General features: G+C 41.9%; 1 protein-coding gene across 2 annotated transcripts in view; it reads left to right on the forward strand.

Moving 5' to 3' along the window:
• Window positions 1-15,998, forward strand: part of LOC126276507 (protein GPR107) — a 209,423-nt gene that overhangs the window by 167,756 nt on the left and 25,669 nt on the right. For both annotated transcript variants that reach the window (XM_049977281.1, XM_049977282.1), the window contains exon 12: window positions 5,703-5,863. In XM_049977281.1, coding sequence (XP_049833238.1) covers window positions 5,703-5,863 — 161 coding nt within the window. The remainder of the gene's footprint in view (window positions 1-5,702; window positions 5,864-15,998) is intronic.

A 15,998-nucleotide genomic window follows, 5' to 3' on the forward strand; every position in this document is an offset into this window, starting at 1 on the left:
CATACACAGACCATGGCTATTACCTAGCAGCAGTACACTGTATGTGCGGATGGATCTGTGTGTGTGTGTGTGTGTGTGTGTGTGTGTGTGTGTGTGTGTGCGCGCGCAAGTGTACACCTGTCCTTTTTTTTTCCCCTAAGGTAAGTCTTTCCGCTCCCGGGATTGGAATGACTCCTTACCCTCTCCCTTAAAACCCACATCCTTTCGTCTTTCCCTCTCCTTCCTGAAGAAGCAACCATCGGTTGCGTAAGCTAGTAATTCTGTGTGTGTGTTTGTATGTTTTGTTCATGTGCCTGTCTGCCGGCACTTTCCCGCTTGGTAAGTCTTGGAATCTTTGTTTTTAATATATTTTTCCCATATATATATATATATATATATATATATATATATATATATAAGACTTACCAAGCGGGAAAGCGTCGGCAGACAGGCACATGAACAAAACACACAAACACACACACAGAATTACTAGCTTTCGCAACCGATGGTTGCTTCTTCAGGAAGGAGAGGGAAAGACGAAAGGATGTGGGTTTTAAGGGAGAGGGTAAGGAGTCATTCCAATCCCGGGAGCGGAAAGACTTCCCTTAGGGGAAAAAAAGGATAGGTGTACACTCGCAAACACACACACACACACACACACACACACACACACACACACACACACACACACACATATCCATCCGCACATACACAGACACAAGCAGACATATTTAAAGATAAAGAGTAAGGGCAGAGATGTCAGTCGAGGCGGAAGTACAGAGGCAAAGAAGTTGTTGAAAGACAGGTGAGGTATGAGCGGCGGCAACTTGAAAATAGCGGAGGTTGAGGCCTGGTGGATATCGAGAAGAGAGGATATACTGAAGGGCGAGTTCCCATCTCCGGAGTTCGGATAGGTTGGTGTTGGTGGGAAGTAACCAGATAACTCGGACGGTGTAACACTGTGCCAAGATGTGCTGGCCATGCATCAAGGCATGTTTAGCCACAGGGTGATCCTCATTACCAACAAACACTGTCTGCCTGTGTCCATTCATGCGAATGGACAGTTTGTTGCTGGTCATTCCCACATAGAAAGCGTCACAGCGCAGGCAGGTCAATTGGTAAATCACGTGGGTGCTTTCACACGTGGCTCTCCCTTTGATCGTGTACACCTTCCGGGTTACAGGACTGGAGTAGGTGGTGGTGGGAGGGTGCATAGGACAGGTTTTACACCGGGGGCGGTTGCAAGGGTAGGAGCCAGAGGGTAGGGAAGGTGGTTTGGGGATTTCATAGGGATGAACCAAGAGGTTACGAAGGTTAGGTGGACGGCGGAAAGACACTCTTGGTGGAGTGGGGAGGATTTCATGAAGGATGGATCTCATTTCAGGGCAGGATTTTAGGAAGTCGTATCCCTGCTGGAGAGCCACATCCAAGGTCTGATCCAGTCCCGGGAAGTATTCTGTCACAAGTGGGGCACTTTTGGGGTTCTTCTGTGAGAGGTTCTGGGTTTGAGGGGATGAGGAAGTGGCTCTGGTTATCTGCTTCTGTACCAGGTTGGGAGGGTAGTTGCGGGATGCGAAAGCTGTTTTCAGGTTGTTGGTGTAATGGTCGAGGGATTCAGGACTGGAGCAAATTCGTTTGCCACGAAGGCCTAGGCTGTAGGGAAGGGACCGTTTGATATGGAATGGGTGGCAGCTGTCATAATGGAGGTACTGTTGCTTGTTGGTGGGTTTGATGTGGACGGATGTGTGCAGCTGGCCATTGGACAGATGGAGGTCAACGTCTAGGAAAGTGGCATGGGATTTGGAGTAGGACCAGGTGAATCTGATGGAACCAAAGGAGTTGAGGTTGGAGAGGAAATTCTGGAGTTGTTCTTCACTGTGAGTCCAGATCATGAAGATGTCATCAATAAATCTGTACCAAACTGTGGGTTGGCAGGCTTGGGTAACCAAGAAGGCTTCCTCTAAGCGACCCATAAATAGGTTGGCATACGAGGGGGCCATCCTGGTACCCATGGCTGTTCCATTTAATTGTTGGTATGTCTGGCCTTCAAAAGTGAAGAAGTTGTGGGTCAGGATGAAGCTGGCTAAGGTGACGAGGAAAGAGGTTTTAGGTAGGGTGGCAGGTGATCGGCGTGAAAGGAAGTGCTCCATTGCAGCGAGGCCCTGGACGTGCGGGATATTCGTGTATAGGGAAGTGGCATCAATGGTTACAAGGATGGTTTCCGGGGGTAACAGACTGGGTACGGATTCCAGGCGTTCGAGAAAGTGGTTGGTGTCTTTGATGAAGGATGGGAGACTGCATGTAATGGGTTGAAGGTGTTGATCTACGTAGGCAGAGATACGTTCTGTGGGGGCTTGGTAACCAGCTACAATGGGGCGGCCAGGATGTTTGGGTTTGTGAATTTTAGGAAGTAGGTAGAAGGTAGGAGTGCGAGGTGTCGGTGGGGTGAGGAGTTTGATGGAGTCAGGTGAAAGGTTTTGTAGGGGGCCTAAGGTTCTGAGGATTCCTTGAAGCTCCGCCTGGACATCAGGAATGGGATTACCTTGGCAAACTTTGTATGTAGAGTTGTCTGAAAGCTAACGCAGTCCCTCAGCCACATACTCCCGACGATCAAGTACCACGGTCGTGGAACCCTTGTCAGCCAGAAGAATGATGATGGATCGGTCAGCTTTCAGATCACGGATAGCCTGGGCTTCGGCTGTGGTGATGTTGGGAGTAGGATTAAGGTTTTTCAAGAAAGATTGAGAGGCAAGGCTGGAAGTGAGAAATTCCTGGAAGGTTTGGAGAGGGTGATTTTGAGGAAGAGGAGGTGGGTCCCGCTGTGACGGAGGACGGAACTGTTGCAGGCAGGGTTCAATTTGGATAGTGTCTTGGGGAGTTGGATCATTAGGAGTGGGATCAGGATTGTTTTTCTTCGTGGCAAAGTGATATTTCCAGCAGAGACTACGAGTGTAGGACAGTAAATCTTTGACAAGGGCAGTTTGGTTGAACCTGGGAATGGGGCTGAAGGTGAGGCCTTTGGATAGGACAGAGGTTTCGGATTGGGAGAGGAGTTTGGAGGAAAGGTTAACTACTGAATTGGGGTGTTGTGGTTCCAGATTGTGTTGACTAGAATTTTGAGGTGTTGGGGGGAGTGGAAAATATATATATATATATATATATATATATATATATATATATATATATTAAAAATAAAGATTCCAAGACTTACCAAGCGGGAAAGCGCCGGCAGACAGGCACATGAACAAAACACACAAACACACACACAGAATTACAAACTGTCCATTCGCATGAATGGACACAGGCAGACAGTGTTTGTTGGTAATGAGGATCACCCTGTGGCTAAACATGCCTTGATGCACGGCCAGCACATCTTGGCACAGTGTTACACCGTCCGAGTTATCTGGATACTTCCCACCAACACCAACCTATCCGAACTCCGGAGATGGGAACTCTCCCTTCAGTATATCCTCTTTTCTCGATATCCGCCAGGCCTCAACCTCCGCTAATTTCAAGTTGCCGCCGCTCATACCTCACCTGTCTTTCAACAACTTCTTTGCCTCTGTACTTCCGCCTCGACTGACATCTCTGCCCTTAACTCTTTGCCTTTAAATATGTCTGCTTGTGTCTGTGTATGTGCGGATGGATATGTGTGTGTGTGTGCGAGTGTACACCTGTCCTTTTTTTCCCCTATGGGAAGTCTTTCCGCTCCCGGGATTGGAATGACTCCTTACCCTCTCCCTTAAAACCCACATCCTTTCATTTTTCCCTCTCCTTCCCTCTTTCCTGACGAAGCAACTGCCAGTTGCGAAAGCTCGTAATTCTGTGTGTGTGTTTGTGTGTTTTGTTCATGTGCCTGTCTGCCGGCACTTTCCCGCTTGGTAAGTCTTGGAATCTTTGTTTTTAATATATATATATATATATATATATATATATATATATATATATATACACACACACACACACACACACACACACACACACACACACACACACACACACACACACACACACACACCTTTCATCTTTCCCTCTCCTTCCCTCTTTCCTGAAGAAGCAGCCATCGGTTGCGAAAGCTGGTAATTCTGTGTGTGTGTTTGTGTGTTTTGTTCATTGTGCCTGTCTGCCAGCGCTTTCCCGCTTGGTAAGTCTTGGAATCTTTGTTTTTAATATATATACACAAAAGTCTTATGTGCAGTGGTTTTTTTGTACTGATTTTGAGATACAATGACAGAAGAATGAATTTGTAATTTCTTTGCTTTTAGAGAATTTATGTTATCAGGGGTGGTTTTTCAGATTTTTAAAATGTTTATAACTTGGAAAATTTAGTCCTAGATCGTGTCTATCTAACTAGTAAACAATATGAAATGTGTTAGTTAAATACAATTTAGAAACATTTAATTACACTTTTATTGCGACAGTAGACATTGATGAAACTAGTAGCTGGCTTTTTTAAACGAATTTTGCACTATCAAGAAAACTTGAATAGAATTTTTTGTGTTTATGTCATGCAACATTTCGGGTTAAGTCACGATTAGGAAAAGAATAAGTTTTTTCAAGAAAAAGCTCTGCTGAGATGCTAATATTCAGTTGTGTGCCAAGAACGGACACTACAGCAAGTATACAAAACAAAGAGAATTTAAATTTGACACTATTTCCTCTTAAATAAGTTCTTTTAGCGGACGAAGAAAATACCTGTGATCTCACTTGTCGGCCATCTATTAAAAAGTTTAAAGGAATCTATATTTATATTATAATATAAAAAGTCACACTAAGTAAAATTAGCTTTTCTATTTGCCTCCCCCATTCCCCAAATGCCTCCCCCCTCCCCCCCTAAAAAAAGAGGGTCCTGTGTGTGGGCCGGTTGGGTGTTCTTTAAAGGTAACTGTACTGCTAACGTAGAGAACAATAGTGCAGGAAACCAAATTTTTCTTATTTTTTAAGATTTTCATTTGACTCTGCTTCATATATAATAAATTTTGAAGTTTGTGGCCACCTTATTATGACCAGTCCAGCACCATTTCATGGGTGCAGTCTCCACGTAGCACCTTGGCTGGACGGTGTACCATGAGAAGAACAGTCACCATACCTTTATCCAAAATCACAAATGCATCCCCATCCATTCTACACTTGTACTGCTGTTTACATTGCATATAAAAGGTTACACCAAGAAAAGTACAACAGACTGAACTTATGAATGCAAGCAAATAAATCTTCTATGAGCTCATAATACACAAGTGGTATACAATATTGCCATTAACAGGAGTTAAATATGAGTGAAATCTTCAATTGTAAAACATGTGTTTGACAGTCAAAAAGTGTATCTTAAAAGGAAAATAAAAGAGGGATACATCTCATTCAAATGATGTAAGCACATTAAAGAGTTGCATCATGTAGTGCTGCTCCAGCAAATACATCTGGAAGGATAGTGCTGTTTACATTATCTGGTCTCCTTTATGGACAAATTGCTTTTACAATGAATAGAGATGTTTCTACCCTCTCTAGATGTAGTTTCTCCAAATAATGTTACTTACGGAAAATTCCTTTATTTTGGTTATGTTGTCATCATCAGCTGTACAAGAAGTAATTATAGTCAGCTAGGTATTAAAGTATTGCAGCAGAATTTGTAACAAGTTATAAACTTTCTTTCTTCATATGAATTGATATTGTTACCAGTTTGTATTTATCTAAGTCAAAAAGATGATTGTTCCAATTTGTTTCAGATAACAGTACCATTTCAGTATGAGTGGTTAGATGAAATGTTCAGAGAAATGGCTACATATGTGTTCTTTGTACTCACTGGATATAAATTCCGGCCTGCGTCAGCAAATCCCTACTTTCAAGCAAATACAGATGATGATGACGATGAAGAAATGGATGTTGTGTAAGTACCATGATGCTATTTAGAGAACTTTTATATTACCTTGAAAGAAATCCATACATGTGTGTGTGTGTGTGTGTGTGTGTGTGTGTGTGTTCAACATTTCCACATAAACCACTGGACCAATTTCAACCAAATATGGTACACATATCCCTTACTGTCAGGCAACAATCAGTGTGGGGATAAAAACCACGTATCTAACATAGTTCATAAGATATGACATCACACTCAATGAGATGTGTGATAAACTGCCACATCATGCATGATATTTAAATTTAGCACTTATGTGCTACTAACTCTGTTCACAATAAATTTCGTATACAGTATACACACAAGGTGCTAAATGCACCTACAAAATTATATCATGGTACCACACACAGTGTGCTCCCTGCCGCTGTTGGATAAGCAACTGCCAGCAGAAAGTCGTATACTCCTAGCTCACTTATTTGTTACATAGTTTAATTCTTAATTTCTTTGTGTGTTTTTGGTACTTGCATTGTTTAATTCATAAATTTTGGGTGTATTGTAGTATTTGAGAGTTGTAGCATCACGTTTTAGTACCTGAATAGTATAAAATCGCTTAGTCTCCTTCTGCCGCCAAGCAGTGTGTCAGCAGTGCGCAAGTAGCAGCATTACTGCATTTACTAGGCAATCTTGTATTTTAATACCCATTTAAATTTTGTGACGAATTGTTTGTGCTCTCTGTAGATTAGTTCAGATGTTCTTTGCACAACAGTTTTTAGCATGGATAGGGATTGCAATTGCTGTGTTCAGATGCAGGCTGAGTTGGCATCCCTTCGCTCCCAGCCTCAGGCAGTGTTGGCTTCGGTCACATTGCTTGAGGCTGTTGCCAATGGCCATCACTGTGGGGGTCCGGATGGGGGTTTGTCGGGGATGGCGAGCTCGTCCCATGCATCCCCTGATCGGACTACGACTGCGGCTGCCCGGGATACTGCCCACATTGAGACTGACCCCTCACTTGTGGTAGAGTGGGAGGTCATCTCGAGGTGTGGCAGAAGGCGAAAGACATTCCGGAGGGCTGAACGGAAGGCCTCTCCATTTTGCCTGATGAACCGGTTTCAGGCTCTGTCTCAGGCTGATACTGATCTTCAGCCGGACATGGCTGCTTGTCCTGTTCCAGAGGTTGCCCCTCAGTCTGCAAGATCCGAGCGGTCACAGAGGGTGGGCTTACTGTTAGTTGGGAGCTCCAATGTCAAGTGCGTAATGGGGCTCCTTAGGGATATGGCGGCATGAGAGGGGAAGAAAACCAATGTGCACTCCGTGTGCATACCGGGGGGGGGTGGGGGGGGGGAGTCATTCCAGATGTGGAAATGGTCCTTCCAGATGCCATGAAGGGTATAGGGTGCACCCATCTGCAGGTGGTCACTCATGTCGGCACCAATGATGTGTGTCACTATGGATCTGAGGAAATCCTCTCTGGCTTCCGGCGGCTATCTGATTTGGTAAAGACTGCCAGTCTCGCTAGCGGGATGAAAGCAGAGTTCACCATCTGCAGCTTCGTCGACAGGACTGACTACGGACCTTTGGTACAGAGCCAAGTGGAGGATCTGAATCAGAGGCTGAGACGGTTCTGCGACCGTGTGGGCTGCAGATTCCTCGACTTGCGCCATAGGGTGGCGGGGTTTCGGGTCCCGCTGGATAGGTCAGGAGTCCACTACATGCAGCAAGCGGCTACACCGATAGCAGGTAGCATGTTTTGTGGTGTGGACTGGGCAGTTTTTTAGGTTAGATGGCCTCGGGCAAGTACAGAAAAGGCAACTGCCTCAAAGGGTGCGGGGCAAAGTCAGGACATGCGGGGACCAAGGAGCAATCGGTATTGTAATTGTAAACTGTCGAAGCTACATTGGTAAAGTACCGGAACTTCAAGCGCTGATAGAAAGCACCTGCTGAAATCGTTATAGGTACAGAAAACTAGCTGAAGCCAGAGATAAATTCTGCCAAACTTTTTACAAAGGCACAGACGGTGTTTAGAAAGGATAGATTGCATGCAACTGGTGGTGGCGTGTTTGTCGCTGTTAGTAGTAGTTTATCCTGTAGTGAAGTAGAAGTGGATAGTTCCTGTGAATTATTATGGGTGGAGGTTACACTCAACAACCGAGTTAGGTTAATAACTGGCTCCTTTTACCGACCTCCCGACTCAGCAGCATTAGTGGCAGAATGACTGAGAGAAAATTTGGAATACATTTCACATAAATTTCTTAAGCATGTTATAGTCTTAGGTAGAGATTTAAATTTACCAGATATAGACTGGGACACTCAGATGTTTAGGACGGGTGGTAGGGACAGAGCATCGAGTAACATTATATTGAGTGCACTATCCGAAAATTACCTCGAGCAATTAAACAGAGAACCAACTCGTGGAGATAACATCTTGGACCTACTGATAACAAACAGACCCAAACTTTTCAACTCTGTAAGTGCAGAACAGTGATCATAAGGCCGTTGCAGTATCCCTGAATATGGAAGTTAATAGGAATATAAAAAAGGGAGGAAGGTTTATCTGTTTAGCAAGAGTAATAGAAGGCAGATTTCAGACTACCTAACAGATCAAAACGAGAATTTCTGTTCCGACTCTGACAATGTTGAGTGTTTATGGAGAAAGTTCAAAGCAACCGTAAAATGCATTTTAGTCAGGTACATGCCGAATAAAACTGTGAGGGACGGGAAAAACCTACCGTGGTTCAACAACAAAGTTAGGAAACTACTGTGAAAGCAAAGAGAGCTTCACTCCAAGTTTAAATGCAGCCAAAACTTCTCAGACAAACAGAAGCTAAACAAAGTCAAAGTTAGCATAAGGAGGGCTATGAGTGAAGCGTTCAGTGAATTCGAAAGTAAAATTCTATGTACCGACTTGACAGAAAATCCTAGGAACTTGTGATCTTATGTTAAATCAGTAAGTGGCTCGAAACAGCATATCCAGGCACTCCGGGATGATGATGGCATTGAAACAGAGGATGACAAGCTGAAATACTAAACACCTTTTTCCAAAGCTGTTTCACAGAGGAAGACGGCACTGCAGTTCCTTCTCTAAATCCTCGCACAAACGAAAAAGTGGCTGACATCGAAATAAGTGTCCAAGGAATAAAAAAGCAACTGGAATCACTCTACAGAGGAAAGTCCACTGGACCTGACGGGATACCAATTCGATTCTACACAGAGTACGCGAAAGAACTTGGCCCCCTTCTAACAGCCGTGTACCACAAGTCTCTAGAGGAACGGAAGATTCCAAATGATTGGAAAAGAGCACAGGTAGTCCCACTCTTCAAGAAAGGTCGTCGAGCAGATGCGCAAAACTATAGACCTATATCTCTGACGTCGATCTGTTGTAGAATTTTAGAACATGTTTTTTGCTCACATATCGTGTCGTTTTTGGAAACCCAGAATCTACTCTATAGGAATCAACATAGATTCCAGAAACAGTGATCGTGTGAGACCCAACTCTCTTTATCTGTTCATGAGACCCAGAAAATATTAGATACAGGCTCCCAAGTAGGTCTATTTTCCTTGACTTCCGGAAGGCGTTCGACACAGTTCCGCACTGTCTACTGATAAACAAAGTAAGAGCCTACAGAATATCAGACCAGCTGTGTGGCTGGATTGAAGAGTGTTTAGCAAACAGAACACAGCATGTTGTTATCAATGGAGAGACGTCTACAGACGTTAAAGTAAACTCTGGCGTGCCACAGGGAAGTGTTACGGGACCATTGCTTTCCACAATATATACAAATGACCTAGTAGATGGTGTTGGAAGTTCCATGCAGCTTTTCGTGGATGATGCTGTAGTATAAAGAGAAGTTGCAGCATTAGAAAATTGTAGCGAAATGCAGGAAGATCTGTAGCGGATAGGCAGTTGGTGCAGGGAGTGGCAACTGACCCTTAACATAGAGAAATGTAATGTATTGCGAATACATAGAACGAAGGATCCTTTATTGTATGATTATATGATAGCGGAACAAACACTGGTAGCAGTTACTTCTGTAAAATATCTGGGAGTATGCGTACGGAACGATTTGAAGTGGAATGATCATATAAAATTGATTGTTGGTAAGGCGGGTACCAGGTTGAGATTCATTGGGAGATTCCTTAGAAAATGTAGTCCATCAACAAAGGAGGTGGCTTATAAAACACTCGTTCGACCTATACTTGAGTATTGCTAATCAGTGTGGGATCCGTACTAGATCGGGTTGACGGTGGAGATAGAGAAGATCCAAAGAAGAGCGGCGTGTTTCGTCACAGGACTATTTGGTAACCTTGATAGCATTACGGAGATGTTTAGCAAACTCAAGTGGCAGACTCTGCAAGAGAGGCGCTCTGCATCGCGGTGTAGCTTGCTTGCCAGGTTTCGAGAGGGTGCGATTCTGGACGAGGTATCGAATATATTGCTTCCCCCCACTTATACCTCCCGAGGAGATCACGAATGTAAAATTAAGAGAGATTCGAGTGCACACGGAGGCTTTCAGACAGTCGTTCTTTCCGCGAACCATACGCGACTGGAACAGGAAAGAGAGGTAATGGCAGTGGCACGTAAAGTGCCCTCCGCTACACACCGTTGGGTGGCTTGCAGAGTATAAATGTAGATGTAGATGTAGACAGTTCAGATCATATGAGATGCGTGAAAAACTGTCTCATTGTGTCTGACTTTTAAATTTATTACTTCTTTGCCAATAACTCTATTTGTAATACATTTTTCTGACGGTATCCACATATGCTGCTGAATGTACCTACAAAATTACATTATTGTAAGACACATAAATTAGGAGATAACGATGTCATAAACACTGAGATCTGTGAAAAACTTCTGCATCATGCATGACATTTAAATTTTATTACTGTTTTGCTACTAACTCAATTTGCAATCTATTTCACAGACAATATCCACATATGCCACTGATTGTAACTACAGAAATACACTGAAGAGCCAAAGAAACTTGTACATCTGCCTAATATCATGTAGGGCCCCTGCGAGCATGCACAAGTTGCCACCACACGATGTGGCATGCACTCGACTAATGTTTGAAGTAGTGCTAGAGGGAATTGACACCATGAATCCTCCAGGGCTGTCCATAAATCTGTAAGAGGATGAGGAGGTGGAGATCTCATCTGAACAGCATGTTGCAAGGCATCCCAGATACAATTAGTAATGTTTATGTCTGGAGACTTTGGTGGGCAATGAAAGTGTTTAAACTCAGAAGAGTTTTCCTAGAGCCACTATGTAGCAATTTTAGATGTGTGGGATGTTTCATTGTCCTGCTGGAATTGCCCAAGTATGTGGGAATGCACAATGGACATAAATGGATGAGGTGGACAGGCAGGATGCTAATGTACATTTCACCTGTCAGAGTAATATCTAGATGTATTAGGGGTCCCATATCACTCCATCTACACATGTCCCACACCATCGTGGAACATCCACCAGCTTGAGCAGTCCCCGACTGACATGTGGGGCCCATCGATTCATGCGGTTGTCTTCATACCCGTACACATCCATCCATTCGATACAATTTGAAAGGAGACTCATCTGACTAGGCAACGTGTTTCCAGTCATCAACAGTCCAATGTCAGTGTTGACGGACCGAGGCAAGAGGTAAAGCTTTGTGTTGGGTAGTCATCAAGGGTACACTAGTGGGTCTGCGGCTCCGAAAGTCCGTATAGATGATGTTTCGTTGAATGGTTTGCATGCGGACACTTGTTGATGGCACAACATTGAAATCTGTAGCAATTTGCAGAAGGGTTGCACTTCTGTCATGTTGAAGGATTCTCTTGTGCTGTCATTGCTCCTGTTCTTGCAGGATCTTACCGGCCGCAGCGAAGTCAGAGATTTGATATTTTACCCAATTCCTGATATTCACTGTATACTCATGAAATGGTCGTATGGGAAATACCCCACTTCATCACTACCCCAGATATTCTGTGCCCCATCGCTCGTGTGCCGACTATAACACCACGTTCAAACTCACATAAATCTTGATAATCTGTCATTGTGGCAGCAGTAACCAGTCTAACAGCTGCTCCAGACACTTGTCTTATATAGGTGTTGCTGTCTGTTTACATATCTCTGTATTTGAATATGCATGCCTATGCCAGTTCCTGTAGTTCTACAATGTATATTATTGTATGACAGTTAGTTAAAGAGCGATGACATCATAAACACTGAGAAATATGAAAAAATGCCACAGCATGCATGCAGTTTTAATACATTTATTCTTTACTGCTAAGACACTCCCACATGTGAGTCAACATAAGGAAATTCCTGACATCTGGCTGCATCTTTGACAACTTTCAACTGCAAAAGGAAAATGGCTGTAGCTGGAAACAATAGCCATTTATAGAGCTCTGAAGATGCGTTACCATAGAGCATCTGGAATCCAGCATACTAGAAATTTCTGAGTTAAATAAACATTATATGGAATTTCTATTTTGTACACTATATTTCTTATCTTGGATACTATACTTTTACTTCTGTACATTATGCATATTTCTTTGTACAAATTTTTCATAAAATCAAAAGTGATCTCACAAATACATGGAAATGAAATTTTTTCAATATTGCACTACAAATAAGTTAATTTTTTGTTTTTGTTTGTAGCAAAAATTGGCAAAGTAAATACCCCGACAATGCTGGGTTTGACAGCTACTAAACTCCAACCTTACCAGACAGAAAACTTACCACTTGGTGCATAAAAGCTAACAACAAATTTAAGACTCTGTATGTAGTGTGGAATGAGGGATTGTTGGCAGCAGTTGGTTGATAAGTGTAGTGCAGTTCGTGTAGCTAATAAACTATTTTATTAGTCACCACATAACTGTAATTCTTGAAGAAGCTGAAATACAAATGCACTACATTTACACAAAGCAGACATTCTTGTAGATCTCCTAAGTTTGGTAGATTTCCCCTCAATCTGTGTATTTTCTGGTTCAGCTCCTGAGGTGTTCTGGGGTCCATTTTTTATCATGTTCTACCACTGATTCAGCAGCTGTGGTCCCTTTTCATCCTTTTCACTCCTAGTTCTTGAGGTTGCCATTTCTCCTCTGTTTTTCCTGCTGTTCTTCTAAAGATGCTGCATTTTATGATTTGGTTTCGATGCCTTTTGACATTTCCATAAGACAGTTTCACAATGTACAGCATATTTCCAAGCAACTTAATTATACTGCCAGTGATCCATGGTGACCCACTTGACAAATGGCTTGAGAAATTTTAATCATACACTTTATCTCCAACCTGGAACTTGAACTGTTCTTTGGCTTTGTCTCCTCTTGTGATCGAAGGATAAGTGAAAATATGATCCTTGGCTGTTGGTGATGAAGTAATTCAGCAGGTGATTTTCCAGTTATTGGGTTTGGAGCTGTACAATAAGTAATCAGCATTTTCTGTACAACATCTTGCTTTTTCTTTCCTTCCTACTTAGCCTTTATTGTAGCTTCTTTGAAAGTCCTGACAAATCTTTCTGTTTTAACATTTGAAGCTGGGTGAAATGGAGCCATTGTCAGGAACTATGGCATTGGGGAATCTGTCTATGGCAAATATGTTTTTGAGTACCTTTATTGTGGATTCTGAACTTGTTGATGTCATGCCAAATAGAGAATGTCCCAGGAGGAGTAGTCAGTATTAATGGATATGACAGGGACAAGCATTACAAGCAAACAAGTGTAGTAAACCTATGCTCTAAAGTGAATACCTTTTTAAGAACAATGAGAACTGCTTCGTTGTTGATACTGTGAAACAAACCTCTTATACTACAAACTCTTTGCTTTCCGTATTTTGGGAGGATGTGGTATGGACGAAAACAACAAAAAATTTTGTGTTAAACATGCGATTTAAAATACATACCTTAAGAACTATGAACACTTTTTTTAATAGAAGAGATGCGTTTCACAGTAGCAGAGTTGAACAAGTGCTCATAGCTCTTAAGGTATGCATTGTAGAGCTCTTGGCTACTGGACATTTTTTCTTGTTTTAGTCCACACTACCCCCTCTCAAAATATGGAAACCAAAGCATTTACCGCAAAAGAGGCTGGTTTCACAATATCGAAGATGAAGTGCTCATAGCTTTTTAGATATGCATTTTAGACCCCATGATTGCTAGACTTTTTTGTTTCAAATTATTTGCATAAGGGATAACATGTAAAAACGGGAGCAGGGGCTATGCGTCCAAACACATGAACCAAGGTATTTTCCAGAATAGTCCAGCACAATCAGTGTGAATTCTTTCCCATAGTTTTGTTGCTTGGGCCCAGTTTTGAAAATCTTTTTAGGGATTTGATTTTCCTATTTCATACCGTGAAACCATATCTTCAATTTCTTTGTCCATTTCTGGCGACCAACAATTTTTTTTCCCCCATTTGTTTCATTCTGATGACGCCCCAATGTCCACCATGAAGTGTCTTCAAAATATTATTTTAGTACATTTTGAGTGTGATTGATCTGTCTGAAGAAGTAACAAGCCTTAGCTGGTGCTGAGGTCAGTCATTTTGTTAAAATATAGCTGCACAATTTTTTTGTCCTTTTGAAAGTAGTCTGACAATCCATTTTTCACATAATGCAGACTCATTTTAGTGTAGCATCTTTGCTCATGGCTTCATGAATTTTTCTCTGATCAACTAGAAATGAATTGCTCTGTTCATTCATTTCTTCATACAGTTGCAACCAGGATACTTTAGACAAATCCAATTTTTCAACCAGAGCACCAGGCAGTCTAGATAAGGTATCAGCATTGCAACATTTTTCTGTAGGTGTGTGTCTGATTTCATAGTTATAGTTTTTCAGTGTGATTGCCCAACTCTGTAGTCTCTGAACTGTCATTACTGGCAGCTGTTTGTTTGGATGGAACATTGAAACAAGAGGCTTGTAATCTGTGATCAGTTCAAATGTTCTTCCATATAAGTACTGGTGAAATTAATTGATTACATAACATATGGAGAGTGTGTGCTTTACAGTCTCGCAGTATGTGATCTAAAATCTTGGAAACGAAGGCGATAGGTTTTTGTGATCCATCTGAATACTTGTGAAACAGTACTGGTTGAATTCCTTATGAAGTTGTATCAGCGGCTAATACCACAGTTTGAGTTGGGACAAAGTGTGCCTAATAAGTTTCCTTGATAATTTCCTCCTTGAACCTAAAAAAGATGCTTTTTCTTGCTTGGTCTGTTTTAACTGTGCATTTTTATTTTGAAGTTTATTCAGTGGGTCAGCCATTTCAGAAAATTCTTTGATAAATTTGTTGTAGTAATTTATTTTCCAGTCGAAGAGTGTAGTTCCTGTATACTCTTTGGATGAGATAGTTTTCTTATTGTTTCCATCCTAGCTTTGGATAGTTGGGTTTCAACTGTATTAATGATGTGGTCTAATTATCCTGCATTGTTCTTGAAGTATTCTCATTTTTTTCTTTTATGTCTTAGGCAACATTCTTCCAGTGATGTAAAAGAATATCCAAATACTTCATGTGCTCGTCTACATTTATGTCTGACAAATATATTGTCCAAGCACTTTGCACAGTCAGTTATTGTATTAGTGATTTATTCCACAAATTGTTGGTATATTGCAGGAGCACTTGCTATGCCAAATGGTAATCTCTGGCATTCGAGCAGTCCAAGCAGAGTATTGACAACTGTCATCTTCTTGGGCCTTCAAGGCCTGTTCGGATGGTGTTTGTTTGTTTATTTGTTTCATTTTCTTGGATTTGTCATCCAGTTGTAACTGGAGATATGCGTCCAATAAATTTATTTCTGTAAAACATTTGCCATTCCTGATTTTTTTCAAAAGAGCTCCACTCACCTTGGAATCAGATACGATCTATTTCCAGCTTTGGATTTACAGTCAGTTCGAAATCTCTACAGATTGTTATTGATCCATTTGGCTTTGGTACAGCTGCAGTTGATTTAGCCCATTGGCTGGTCTCCACTGTTTCCAGATTCCTTCTTTGACCAGTGTTTCAATTTCTTCTTTAATTTTATCCATCAGCAAATGGTACTGATCTGGGTTGAAAAATGTTGGTGTGGCTTCTGTCTTTATTTTCAGGACTGCTTGTAGGTTTTGCTGGTGCCCGAGCTAGACTATAAAGGAAATACATGATCCTGACTTATTTTCTTCTCGACTTCCTTTAAAGCTATTTTAATCCTC

Source organism: Schistocerca gregaria, chromosome 1, assembly GCF_023897955.1.
Source record: "Schistocerca gregaria isolate iqSchGreg1 chromosome 1, iqSchGreg1.2, whole genome shotgun sequence".
NCBI lineage: Eukaryota > Metazoa > Arthropoda > Insecta > Orthoptera > Acrididae > Schistocerca > Schistocerca gregaria.